The 14,601-nt window shown below is 37.2% G+C and overlaps 2 protein-coding genes across 10 annotated transcripts in view; one reads left to right on the top strand and one right to left on the bottom strand.

The window, feature by feature from the left end:
- Window positions 1-14,601, bottom strand: part of cadm2a (cell adhesion molecule 2a) — a 434,133-nt gene that overhangs the window by 192,586 nt on the left and 226,946 nt on the right. The window lies entirely within an intron of this gene.
- LOC311285367 (uncharacterized protein) lies at window positions 1,850-13,065 on the top strand. Its single transcript, XM_084400996.1, has 5 exons — window positions 1,850-2,249; window positions 2,346-2,639; window positions 2,784-2,911; window positions 6,098-6,195; window positions 12,863-13,065. The coding sequence occupies exons 1-5, from the start codon at window positions 2,228-2,230 to the stop codon at window positions 12,966-12,968; spliced, it is 648 nt and encodes a 215-aa protein (XP_084257122.1). The 5' UTR covers window positions 1,850-2,227; the 3' UTR covers window positions 12,969-13,065.

Raw genomic sequence — 14,601 nt, 5'->3', positions numbered from 1 at the left:
TCTTTGCATTGACTTTGTATGTAATCTACTCGCGCAAACAATTAAATTCGTGTTTGGTGTGAACACACCATGAGTGAGTAATCAAAAAACCTTTGCGTTTAGCCTCAATTGAGTAAAACACCGTATGTGTAACTTCGGCCATTCTCAGCTAGTGGTGTGACTGGGACACTAACTCTGCTTGTCATCATAGAAACAGATAATCAGATTGTGATGTTTATTCCCGCTTCAGTAATATGCTGAATATGCGGCGTAAAAAAATACCTGCAACCGTCTCGCAAGTGTTGATAGGCTATTACTTGTGAGGTGTAACTAATCATATAGCGCCGTGGGCGGGACATTGAGCAAGTCGGCAGAGTGGTGATTACAGAGAGGCTGCGGAGCCAGTCAAAGTAGCGCATTTTAAAATAAAATGGACTTTAATCAAACCACGGATCCGTGATAAGTTTTGTGATCCGCCTCGCCACTAGTGTAGTAGCACTGATCACTTTGAGGGGGGGATAAAAATAATTAAGCAGAGGCAGGGATACATTGACCAGAAAGGGGGAAATCCCACGCATCCCCCCCCCGGCAAATCGCACCCTGCATATGGGCTTAAAGTACTCCGGCCGGGGGCCGGATTTCCGGCTTGAGATTTATTTATCAGGCTCCAAATTACAGTCGGAGACATTTTCGTCGCGTCGCGTCGCTTCCATTATTAGCGTGCATACCGTGCGGCTACATTTGAAATAACGAACTTGAGTGCGCAAAAGACGCGATATGTGAACAGGCCCTAATCTGACTTGAATAACACACCGGTCCCCTTCAACCTACCACCTTGATTCAAGAGTCAGCGCGCACAGCTGTCATAGCCAATGGGAGCATGATATTAGGTTGTCTTAGCCAATTGCTAGAGAGGAGGGCGGATCTTGTGTAGGAACCAGTTCGCAGTTAGCTTCAGAGCTGCCAACTCGCACGCATTCACCATGAGACACACGCAATTGACACTTCACACGCTCTCAGGACACACATTAATTTTCTCACGCACAGAAAAATCGCGAAGCAAAGAGGACACGGAGACCGACAGACTAGACAGAGCAGGTTACTTATGATATAAAAAAATCTCAGCTCTCAGACTCTGTCACTTTTATTACGAAATTCAAACAATAAATACCGTTTTGGCGCTTGTAAATGTGACGCGACCACTTATCTATATAGAATGACATTATATAGATCAGTGGACACGACAGATCCCTAGCGGCAGGTGAACCGATCATCTCTAGCTAGTAAATAAACACGAATGAACAATGTTGAAAGATACAGTAAAATTACCGAAATGTATATTCCTCATACATAATATCGACCAATCAATCAAACAAAGGGGTCAATAAAACAGCTGGAGAACAATTATGTCACATTACATTTACCTCAGGAAAGCCATTTGATGACTATAGCTATAGAGAGTATTTTGCTAAATATGTGTACTATATTACACATTTATTATATTTTTACTTATTAAATAAAGTTGTTATTATAATAAAAACGCATTATATATCTCTCAGTATGTTTACAGCATTAGGTGAGTTGTTATTTTCTTCAGAAAAATTAATGCCTATCTTGTGTAGCCTACCTAATATTTATCCAAATGAGTCAATATTAAATCAAATCACAATAATTGAATTGAATTGAAAACCAGAAATTGTACCATGTAGCCTAGGCTAAACATTGTAACATGTTGTCACTAAGCCTAATAAAATTCAGTTTAGTTACTAAAATGTTTCGACAATCACAATACACTTATTGTGATGCAATAATTTTTTTTACATCCCCCCCCAAACCCCCCCGCCGCCGCCATAAATCTCACTCCAGCAAAACTCAAAAGTTGGCAGCTATGTAGCTTGTACACACGCTATATGGAGAATGGAGTTGTTATTTTCTTGACACAGTAAGCCTATAGTACTATTTTGGCACAATAGTTGTTAATGCGTTGAAAATATGACTGTGCTGTTGCTCATAGAATTGGTTAATAGAAAAAACAGGCTTGGTAAAAGTCCTGGTTGAGCCACAGAAAGTTCAGGCTCAGGATTTTTTTTCACTTTAAGCCCTGATATATATATATGTACTGTATGTAGAAAGGATATGACAATTCAGTGTGGTCACAGTGGTGTAGTTAAAGTTGATCTCTAAAAGCATCAGTACACAGCGGCGTCCACACAAGCAACTTACACAATTTGACTCTGAACGACTGAAAATGTGCAAGAGGAACAGCACAGGTATTGAGATTCATTTCATTATAACAACAACTAACACACACATTGCAATCATGTGAGTAATTAGGAAACATTTATCTTCATGTCTGTCGTGTTCAGGAATTGATTCTGTGAAGAACAGAAGATACAAAAAAGCGACAGTGTGTTTGGTGCTGCAGTGTGTTCTTCTGGTTGAGGCGATCATATTGCTGGGTCTCGAACTCAGAACAAAGACTGATGAGTATGAAAACAGTGAGGAAAAATACATCCAAGAAATGAAAAAGCTACTTGTTGAGATCCAAGACTTGTTAAAAAAGAATGATGCATTAGTGAATAATAATGACAACATGACTAAACAAAATAACCAGTTAAATGAGGAGAAAAAACTACTGTCAAAACACCTTCGTCAAATGGGTAATCTCGAACTTCACTACAACTACACAAATGTTTAGATTTCATTCAAATGAAGGAGTGTTTCTGTTGTGTGTACCAGCTGTTATTAGTAAGTTTCAGTTTAGTGTAGATGAGAACTCATAATTAAACTGGTTGTGTTACCAGATGGATGGAAGTGCTATAAATCCAGTTTATACTATATTTCCTCTGAGCGGAAGAACTGGGCTGATAGTAAAGAAGACTGTTTGAAGAGAGGAGCAGATCTGATCATCATAAACAACAAAGATGAACAAGTGAGTGACACATAAGCCATGTTTCCATTGACTGTGCAACTGAATATGTATGCATTTTCTTTTGTTATGTGAAATGACAAATACCAGTTTGATTCAGTGATTGATGTGCACTCCTGACACAAATTAACAAATTACTGTCACTGTAACATTTTTTATTGTAAAACAGTGGTCAAAATCTTAAGTCTTTGTGTAAAGTCCAAACATTTGCTGCTGTCAAGCTCATTTTGCCTTCTAGCTAGTTTTCAGTCAGCTGGTGAAATGGTGGGGTTGTGTGACGCAGAGTTGATAACTCTCACGCATTCAGCATGAGATTCAAGCAATTGACACTGATCTCCCGATCTCACGCCACACATCCTTATCTGACACAGTGAAAAAACATTGCGGAGCAAAGAGGACATTTTTAGAGTATTTTTCAAGTACTTATAATATGTCGTAACAGATCGATGTAGCACCTCAGATCAAGTGAATCGGGAATGCACTTGAACCAATTATTTCTTCCGTTTTACTACTTGTTACAGGACAAAATAACATACATAAACATCAGAAGGTATATTAAAGAACCAGTACAACTTTCTGAAATGTAACAGGTCTCATGTAATCGCTCAATCATTGTTTCAATCGTGGATAAAGCAGCTTGTAAACAATCTCAGGTAACGTTACATTGATCTCAGAAAAGCCATAAACTGTACAGTTAGCAAGAAAAATAAACTAGCGAGGAGCCTTTTGCAACATTAGTTGAAAAATATTTTTTTATCTTTGAGAAAAATGAACATGTAGGGTAAGGTACAACAAGGCTAAATAGAACACATGCAATAATATGATAGCAGGAAAAATGTATAGTCCTACAGGCCTATGTTCTAACTGAACATTGATGGATCAACACATTTTGTGGGAAAATAAATCATTAAAGCAGTTTGTTTTGTCTAAAAATCGTATAAATGTACGAGGTGGCGAGTAGCGCCTTTTACCCCACCGGTTGCCGGCCCAACCCCTCGTATTACAACTGAAGTTGCAAAAGCCATTGAAAGAATGAACTGCAAAGCACCAGGCTTTGACAATCTGCCAGCGGATTTTTGGAAATTGAAGGAGCTGCGTGTCACCATGATTGAATGGCTAGCAACCTTCTTTTATGCTGTCATTGACTTTTGCCATGTACCAACTAACTGGACCACAATCATTACAGTCCCTATTTTCAAGAATAAAGACAACCCAACAGAATGTTCCAATTACTGCCCTATACCCGCCTCCTGAAAAACTCATTAACTGGGTTCAAATGCTCTATGAGAACACCAGCAGTCATGTGAGATGTGCAACTGGCATTTCTGATAGCTTTCCTGTGAAGGTTGGTGTACACGAAGGCTCTGCAGTGTTGCTCGCTTCTCTTCACCCTGGTCATGGACACCATCATTCGAGACCTGGAACAGGGTGTCCCATGGGCCCTGCTATATGCTGACGACATTATGCTAGCTGCCACCATCCGAGAAGAACTGGAACACCAAATCCAGGTATAGAATGCAAATATGCAAATATGGCAAATATGGCCTCCGCCTCAACATCAAGAAAACTGAATATTTGGAAACCAATCCTTCTGATGGATATATCCTGGTCAGTGGCGAAGTCCTGATAAAGAGAAACAGCTTTAAAGGGATAGTTCACTTTGAAATTAATTTTTGATATGTTTTAGCTTACCTCAAGGGCATCCAAGATGTAGGTGTCTTTGTTTCCGCAGTAGTTTCAATTTTGATATTTTTAGGTCAAACCGTTCTTGTCTGTCAGTCATATAATGCAGGTCGATGGTCACTGTCTCAAAACACAAGCACAGAGTCCAAATTAAAACAATTCCCCATCGTCCAAATTAAACAATTCCCCATCGTAAGTACACATTGATGGCCTAAGACACGAAACGAGCGGTTTGTGTGAGAAAACGAACAGTATTTATATTGTTGTTATTTCTTGAACACAGCACACGTCCAAATGATCTGACGGCGCGGGCGAGTATAGATATATACATAGATGTCGCCTTGGCTACGGTTTCGTTCCAATGAACTGCAGTAGCGAAGGCGACATCTATTTATATATCTATACCCGCCCGCGCCGTCAGATCATTTGGACGTGTGCTGTGTTCAAGAGATAACAACGATATAAATACTGTTCGTTTTCTCACACAAACCGCTCGTTTCGTGTCTTAGGCCATCAATGTGTAGGCTACTTACGATTGGGAATGGTTTAATTTGGACGATGGGGAATTGTTTTAATTTGGACTCTGTGCTTGTGTTTTGAGACAGTGACCATCGACCTGCATTATATGACTGACAGACAAGAACGGTTTGACCTAAAAATATCAAAATTGAAACTACTGCGGAAAAAAAGACACCTACATCTTGGATGCCCTTGAGGTAAGCTAAAACATACCAAAATTTTATTTCAAAGTGAACTATCCCTTTAAGTACCCAGGATTGCACCTGTAAAGTGACGGTGGTATCAATAACGAAGTGTTTGGGAGGGTGAACGCGGCCTGGATGGACCGGAAAGAAGTCACTGAAGTTTTATGCGATAAACGTATACCAATCTGTCTCTAGTCAAAAATATTGAATGGTAGTACGAACGGTAGTAGTCTCTCCTTAACCACTGCTGTAATGATACAATCCGGTGGCAAATGGGTGTTGCGCGAATTATGGAGAAAATGTGGCAAAGGCGTCTTTAGTGGTATGGCCACTATACCACTGTCGCTAACACCGCCTACCACTTAATGGTGGATGGGAAACGGCCACATGGATGACCAAAGCAAAGATGGCAGGGTACAATCGATGGAGATATGAGGATCCCCAAAATCAATAATCAATAAAGAATCTGAAAGCTTTGAAGGAGATCCCATAAAAATGTAATATGGCATTACAGTAGTAATAATAAACATATATTTTTTATTTTATGATATGATTAATATAATATTTGTATGATATCCTTTAGCCCTGTTGTACCTTACTTATATATCAAAATGAATCGATACTGAGTAGAGATCAAAATCGAATTGCAAGCTAATAAATATAACCGTGAATCCTGAAAGTGGAAAAGCGGCTACTGATTAACTGATTCAGATTCATGATTAATTTACTTACATTAGATGCGTGTTAGTTTTTTTTTGTTTTTACATTTTACAAAATGATTTCACTCCTATTCTATTATTAGGATCTTTTTAAAACTGATGATGAAATCTGGATTGGTCTGACTGACAGTGATGTGGAGGGCACATGGAAATGGGTTGATAACAGCACACTGACCTCTGGGTGAGAAAACACTGAACTGAACTGATTATTATCTAATAAATGATTCTTACAGTCAGTATCATATCACACAGAAAGCAGCACTGAACATCTAATGCTGATCTGTAGTTTCAGCTCCTGGGCGGCTGGAAAGCCAAATAGTAACATGGGCAAAGAGGAAGACTGTGCTGTGCTGTATTCATCAGGATGGCATGATTATTCATGTAATAACGTTTTTAAAAGGGTATGTGAGAGAAAAGCATCTTAAAAGGCTCAAAGATCGCCGATGGCCCAAGATTATTGTTGTTCAACATCCATTACTATGGGTTATATATCTATAACACAGACATCATATTTGTATACATTTAAAAGTTATATTCTTAATTTTTTTTTATTTTTATTTTTTTTATGTTTGAGCTTATATACAGTCTCTCCATATTAATAACAGTCTGAGTAATTCTGAGTCTTGAACTGTAAACTCTCTAGTGTTGACTTTCTAAATATATGTTGGTTATGTGTATATTCAGAATGATTTATGAGCAGCAACCTTTTTATTTTCGGTATATCATTTATGCCCCATTTGCCAAAATGGGGGGTGTAGAGTAAGGGGTTAAAACAAAATATGATAAAATGTGATTGCTAGGAAGCATGTAAAATATTGTGTTTGTAAAAAATAGTTGTACTTATTTGTAAGCTACAAGTTCTGCTGTAATCATCTTCATTATTAAATCATTAAGCAGAATAATTTGTTTCTGTTATATTTTACAGTTTCATGTGTGTAGATTCTCTGCAGTTTTCTGTTGTTTTAATATGTATAGGCTAGAAGCGTTACTCAACATTTATAATAAAACTGTTAAACTTCCGATATCTCAATTCCAGTGATGCCAAACGACCAAATGATGAGCTCCAACACACATCAGATCAAGAGTCTGCAGCCTCACATAGGAACAACAGACTGTTAATGCTAGGCTAACGGCTAAATCTGGCAAATATCCACTTCCTAGACAAAAAATGATTGAGGACACAGTAGAAATTTAGGGAATGTTCAGTCTTTATTTCCACAGATACATGACCTGAAAGCAGTTTATCTCTTGATAATGCACTTAGTGTGCTTTACAACAGCATCAGTCTGCTTTTAACTTATGGCTGCCTGACATGAGCATGCAAATATGCTGTGATATTACTGACGTCAGTCTTATGTGAGGAAATGTCTTTTAGTAATAGAAACCACTTATTAGTTTGACATCCTCTAAAATGTTTTTTTTTTTTTTTTAAATGCTCGTCAAAAATGTTTCCCTTAAAGATGCAATCTTTTTAATTTATTTCACATCCAAATATTATAGAGAAATTAAAAGTAATTTTTAAAATGTTACAAATCATGAGATAAAGACTCATACAAGTATTTTGATCATAGAGTCTGTAGCTTCCTTAGGCACAAACGGTCTGACCGACATGTAAACGTTAATTTTATCAACACAGGATATGAAGGAACACAACTCTGCTTCCTGGTTGACTTCACCGCAGCTTACAAGATGGAGATATTGTGAAATTCATGTTCATTTTCAATTCATATTTTACTTTTAGATTGATATCATTTATAATAAAAACATAAAAAAATACATCTGCATTGCAGACCATCAGCAACATCCAACACGTTTGATTTTACCGCTCACTGACCAATTAACTTAGCATGATTCAATCTGGCTTGCTCTCGTAACAGCTATATCCAGTGTGAGATCAGCTTCTAGTGAAAGTCTCTTGCGTATTCGTGGGCTAAGCACAATCTATACTAACTGATCATGAATCATTTCAATCAGCTCTTGCAAAGCAGCAATATAGTGTATAACTGTCCCGTGAGGCGCCTGACAGCATTTACAGAAGGCACGTTCAGTTATGTTAACTTTTGGCACGAAGTAGGCTTTCAATGTGTTAGACAATGAGTAGAAAATACCCTGCGTGCCAAGGCAGTGAAGCAGTACAGCTCTGTCTTTCATCCGGCCAGGCATCCCCTGTATCATCAATAACTCATACTCATAGGTAATTTTCAAAGATATGCAGCACACTCGGGAAAGGCACGTTAGCAACAGGCATCTTCTTGACCAACGATAGCGAAAAATGCCTAATCCTCATCATCAATTTGTGGTATCTGTCAGGAGTTAATAAACAAACCACACGAGACAGAAGTAGTGAACTTCATCCATCTCGTTTACTCATCAGTTAGTTTTACTGATTATAGAAGATATTGGCATGTTTCTTTAACTTTGTATGACACGTGCTACAGTATGTTCACACTTTGCTTTCTGTTTTCATTTAACTGGGGTCAATTCTTCATACCTCGCTTAATACATCTGGGACGATTTGACAGATAACTGATCATGATTGATTTGATTTGAACTAAAAATATCTGAATTAAATTGTCTGAGATTACTGTGCGTTCTTGTGTTCATTGGAAAGGACAGATAATTCGATACCTGAAATCATGATCAGCAATGTAGCGATTGGCTGGCGGCAACATAATGAAATCATATTTAAAAATAAAATCACACATCTGATGAAAAACTTGAATTGCAGGACCTTTATAAGGAAACAGCCAAGCGACCAAAACAACACAAAAGTTATAATGGTTATGGATAAATAAAATGTGTACTGTTTGCTACATGATTCCCAATTACTTCCATTATGTCACGATTGCACATGCTTTACATTTTTATTGTTGTAATTAGCAATTAATTTTATTTGAGATGTAAAGCAGATTTGTTAAGTGACAGCATTAATAAATGTTTATTAAGGGTCAAGAACACAAGACGCCATAATAGCTGTCACCGTTCAAATTAATGCACGGCTTAGACTAACTGTACAACTAAATTTCTTAATGAGTAAAACTGCCTGTGTTTATATTATGATAGACTACACAACATTATAATATTATTTTCAAGTTATTTTTAAATTAACATTATTTTAAATTAGTATTGTCCCTGATTCAATAGGATAGGCCTACTCTTGTAAAAAAGCAGCAGTGACTGGGAAAGTATTTAAAAATATTTACAATGTTCTTATTAAGTATCAATTAAATATAAACAGCCTAATTCTAATAAAAATGACAGACAATGAATGAAGCTATTTTTCGAATCAATAAATGTACATTTCAAACGAACTATGTTGGCTTGAGAAGGCTGAACCTCGAGCTGGGAATCAAACTCGGATCTTTTAAAGTGCATTTGCGCCATGTGTTGTATTGTAGTGGGCCATTGTCTTACCACTGTTAATACTCCCATGCAAAGCTATACTCATTCATAATTTGTAATCATAATTACAAGTAGAAAATAACATAATTCATAGGCCTATTAATAAATATTTTTAAAATGAAATACGGAGTATTAGTACTGTATTAAAGCGCAGTCCATGAAAAAGTAAATACAATTTTGATTTTCTCATTGATTTGGTTATGTTACACCTGTTGGTTTCATTCATCTGTATATTTAAGCCCTGTGTTTCTTTCTGTTTATTGTATGTTCTTGTCATGATTACACCGGTTATTCGGTTTCCTAGCTCCTATAGTGTTCAGAAAAATCATTCAAATTTTTATATATATACTGTATATATATATATACATATACATTTGTATATAGGGGTGGTTTTGTTCACCATAATAAATGCAACTATTTCTCAACTAATGATTTTGTTATACAAAGATTATAACTGTAGTGAAGGAGTACATTTATACAAGAGCAACTTTTCATAATGATCTGCAGTAAATGAGTACAAGGAGAGTTATTTGTCTAGTCAGCAATCATTTTTTTGCAAGTTTTTGCTTTCTAACAGGATATCACATGTTCTTGACCACAGTTGTCTAAAAATAAAGGCTCAAAAGCAGAAGTGCATAAAGGTGCAGTCCCATTTGAAGAAACAACTAATAATAATCTCACATTTAACAAAAGCAATTTTTATTTTATTTTAATTTTTACAGCAATATGAACATTCCCGGGAAACATGGGAAGGACGCTTGAATATTTTTAATCCATTCGCGCGTCCAGAGTGAAATTGACACGCGTAAAAAGCAAAAGTTTGAAGCGAAATTGACTTGTGTCTGTTTGCAAGATGGCTGATGTTTATCGAGTATTCATCGAGAGAGTTACCGCATCTGAGCGAGTATCACCCTTCATATAGTGTGTGTGTAAGATGTTTACACTTGCACTTTTCTTATATTTCAAGACTCAAGTATTTGACATTTTGGGAATGTAATAAATATTGACATGACAATCAATTTGAAACCCTTCCAGTTGGATATTTGTTTTCAGAAAAGGATTTTTCCTCTTAACAGGATTTCCTGTTTTTCTGACTTCCTTTTCTGACCTTATACTTACCTCAAGTTGCCTTTTGGGACATACATACGATGAATGCTCGATAAACATCAGCCATCTTGCAAACAGACAGTGAGACGCGTCAATTTTGCTTCAAACTTTAGCTTTTTACGCGTGTCAATTTCACTCTGGACGCGCGAATGGATTAAAAATATTCAAGCGTCCAACTAGACACGAATTTGAGGCGCTATTCGCGTTTGGTGTGAACTCACAGTAACGTGGTGCTTTTTTAAATGTTTGATTGATTGTGTTCGTTGTGTTGTACGACGCGAGGTGACCTTCAAAGAGCTCTGAATTACGGCTTTGCAAACATTGCATTTTGCTGTCTTGCTCTGCAGTGTTTCCAGTGTTTAGTATTTCCACACAGCGGACATGTTGACTAGCCGCAAACAGTTTGGAGTCATTTCAGCAGACAACGTTAAAGCGCAGACACAGGGCCGGATTGGGACTCATTTTCAGCCCTGGAGTTTCATGCCTTAGACCGGCCCACTTTAGTTCCCGACTGACTATTAAAATAATGTAATTAAACCCTCAGTATATAAGGCCCAATCTTTCAAGGGCTATCTGGCACTTCCCCCAATATGGAAGCTTGTTTCCGCCACAAAATAAAAATAAAAAAATGATAATTGCGACTTTTTATCTCACAATTGCGAGTTTACATCTCGCAATTCTGACTTTATTTCTCAGAATTGCGAGATACAAAGTCAGAATTGCGTGAAATAAAGTCACAATTGCGTGTTATAAAGTCAGAATTCTGACTTTTTTTCTCGCAATTGCGCGACTTTATATCACGCAATTCTGACTTTATAACACGCAATTGCGAGTTTATATCTCGCAATTCTGACATATTTTCTCAGAATTGTGAGATATAAACTCACAATTGTGAGATATAAATTCCTATTCTAAGGGGGAAAAAAAGACGGACTTTTTCTCACAATTCTGACTTTATAACACGCAATTGCGACTTTATATCATGCAATTCTGACTTTATATCTCCCAATTGCGTGTTATAAAGTCAGAGTTTGCTTGATATAAAGTCACAATTGCGAGAAAAAAAGTCAGAATTCTGACTTTATAACACGCAATTGTGACTTTATTTCACGCAATTCTGACTTTATATCTCGCAATTCTGACTTTATAACACGCAATTGCGACTTTATTTCACGCAATTCTGACTTTATATCTCGCAATTCTGACTTTATAACACGCAATTGCGATTTTATTTCACGCAATTCTGACTTTATATCTCACAATTCTGACTTTATAACACGCAATTGCGACTTTATTTCACGCAATTCTGACTTTGTATCTCGCAATTCTGACTTTGTATCTCGCAATTCTGAGAAATAAAGTCAGAATTGCGAGATGTAAACTCGCAATTGTGAGATAAAAAGTCGCAATTAATAATCTTTTTTTTTTTATTGTAATAAAGTTATTCTCATTATTATGCAATAGGCTATTGCTCTACCTGCTCTCCTCTCTCATCTCCATCTCCTTCTCTCGTTCTTCTTCTCTCAGTCTCTTTATCTTTACCTGTAAATCTCCCCTTCCTGAAGATGAGCTTAGATTGATACAGTCTTTGTAAAGTGATTATTTATGTCGGTCGTTTAAAATTTCTATCGTAAAACAGCCGTTTAGTTTGGCCACGCACCTTATCTCGTGAAGCGTCGCGTTGGGATTCGCGCGCGGCCGTGGCTCGCGCTTCTGTGAACTTAAATCCCGCTTGCTTTGATCGGTCATCTCAAACATTTTGCCATTGCCGACGAGCGGTGTTTGAGTGCTGAAGCAGCTCAGATGATGAGGTCGGTTATCGTCGCGATATGCGAATCATTGCAGCAGGTAATATTAGGCAATTATTTCACAACGTTCATTATACACTCAGGAAAAATTACCGAGGTCCGGATCTCGGAGTCGGAGACCTCAATGGTGGGTACGGCCCTGACTCGTAGGCTATTTGGCCGCTTGAGTTTCTAGAGATATTAGTTTCTAGAGATATTTTATCATTCTGGCCTTTTCAGCGCCGCCTTTGCGCCTATAGGCTATTATCCATGTTTTGTATCTCTTATTTTTTGTTCGCACATCTCTAACAAAGTGACTTTATTTTTATTTTTTTGTGGGGCTGCGATAAAATAATAATAATAAAAAAAAAAAAAATAGTGGGGCTGCGCTATGACTGGAGCCATAACGAAAGCATTCAACCCAGTGCCATGACAACACCGGCCCTCCTGGCCAATAAAACAGACCGGCCCACCGGGAATTTTCCCGGTGCTCCCGATTAGCCAATCCGGGCCTGCGCAGACATGACTCATGGATATCGGATATCTCCGCAGGTTGGATCGGGAAAATCCGATACGTGAATTACGCTGGTATCGGTCCCAATACCGATACTGGATCGGATCGGCCCCATCCCTACCATCATTACTTCATTTCCTCTGATAAGAAGAGCTGGACTGAGAGCAGAAGAGACTGTAGAGAGAGAGAAGCAGATCTGATCATCATAAACAACAGAGAAGAACAAGTGAGTGAAAGATAGTGGGTCTCATTCACAAAAAAATGTGCACCCTATTTATATGCAAGTTTATGAATTCGGAGTAAATGAGCGTCTGCGTGACAACTGCGTGAAAATTCTTGCCTGAGAGCACGTGCAGCAAGATCCTCTGTACATGTATCCTCTCTGCGTCTTTATGCAGAGCTACTCATAGCTTAATTTAAAGTAACATTTAGAACGAAATTTAAAATACAATCATTGAATGTAAAATAGGTAGGCCTACAAACGTTTCCACGAATTATCCATGTAAAGATGATTATAAATGGATCTGTGAGAAACCCATTAAAACAAGTCATTAAATCACATATTATTTATACTGTTAATTACGAACAGACACAAAGGTCCTTCTCTCTTTAAGTCAACCTAAGCAAAATATACACTCATAGGTTCTCTTCCTCAGTAAAATGTACTTAAATACTTTATGTATAATGCACTATAAAGGTATTCATAATGTATGTTACAATGCATTTGATCTTTTCATAAATAATTGTAAGCAAAGTTAAAATGCATTATAATCATTGCAGAATCTTTGTTACATCTGAAATTGTTTGTTTGTCATGTTTTAGGCGCAACATAAGTATTATAATGTATTAGAATAATTACAATTATTCATGAGATCATTCAATGCTTTATAAGTTGCACTACAATAAATAACTAAAAGGAATTATATAGAGAGACTTTAAGTAAAGTGTTACCAAATTAATATTCAATTAGTCACTTGTTATACCTTTATTTTTACAGGCAAGTCATTAAGAACAAGTTCTTATTTACAATGGCGGCCTGAAAATAAATACTTGTGGCACTATAATAAATAAATGTTTTATAAATACACATATTTGTATTTGATTATTATTTTGTCCATGTCTTTGAGTGTCTGTATCTCATGTTGTCCATCAATGTGACTAATATAGAGGAAGTAGAATTCTGTGATCATTAACATTTAATCCTTTAGCAGGTGCTTCTGTCATGAGAGACCCTGTGAATTTTAGTCTATAACAAACTAGCACAAGTAAGTGTAAAAGAGCAAGTGTTGGAATACTTTACAGATCTGCATCTGTGTTACTGATGACTGTATAGACTCACTCTGATGAACTTCTTCTCTGTACGACCCCGTCTAGGGTGAGTCCGCAACAAAACCTGGAATTAACAACCAAAGAACCTTTGTACACTTATTTACAGAACCACATGAAAGCATAACTTCAGGGGTGAGGAAAGGCCAAAACAAGAAACAAATACTATACAAACTCCTAACAGAAAAACTAAATTCCCTTACAAAAAAAAACATTATCTAATGAAAACCAGAAGAGAGAACCAGCAAAGCAACACATATACACAATGCGTCTAAGGACGTAACAGTAGTCACCAGGAAGTGACTCTGAAAGATGATGCTGCACTTTATACGTCTTTCTTAATTCAGTCACTTCCTCCTGTAGCAGCTTCAGTATCTCCATCCACTCAGCCTCTCTTTTAACATTTTACACTTTATCTAGTGCTGTGTGGTCAGTCACATCTGAGGTTCTT

This window comes from Rutilus rutilus (assembly GCF_951802725.1).
Source record: "Rutilus rutilus genome assembly, chromosome: 25".
In the NCBI taxonomy this organism is placed as follows: domain Eukaryota; kingdom Metazoa; phylum Chordata; class Actinopteri; order Cypriniformes; family Leuciscidae; genus Rutilus; species Rutilus rutilus.
The sequence above is the reverse complement of the archived record's forward strand: the minus strand, read 5'-3'. Positions and strand labels throughout refer to the sequence as shown.

Coding starts and splice junctions, on each gene's coding strand:
- LOC311285367 (XM_084400996.1), top strand. CDS start 2,228: ATGTGCAAGAGGAACAGCACAG. Junction 2,912..6,097: donor TAAACAACAAAGATGAACAA/GTGAGTGACACA, acceptor TTCTATTATTAG/GATCTTTTTAAAACTGATGA. Junction 6,196..12,862: donor AACAGCACACTGACCTCTGG/GTGAGAAAACAC, acceptor ATATCTCCGCAG/GTTGGATCGGGAAAATCCGA.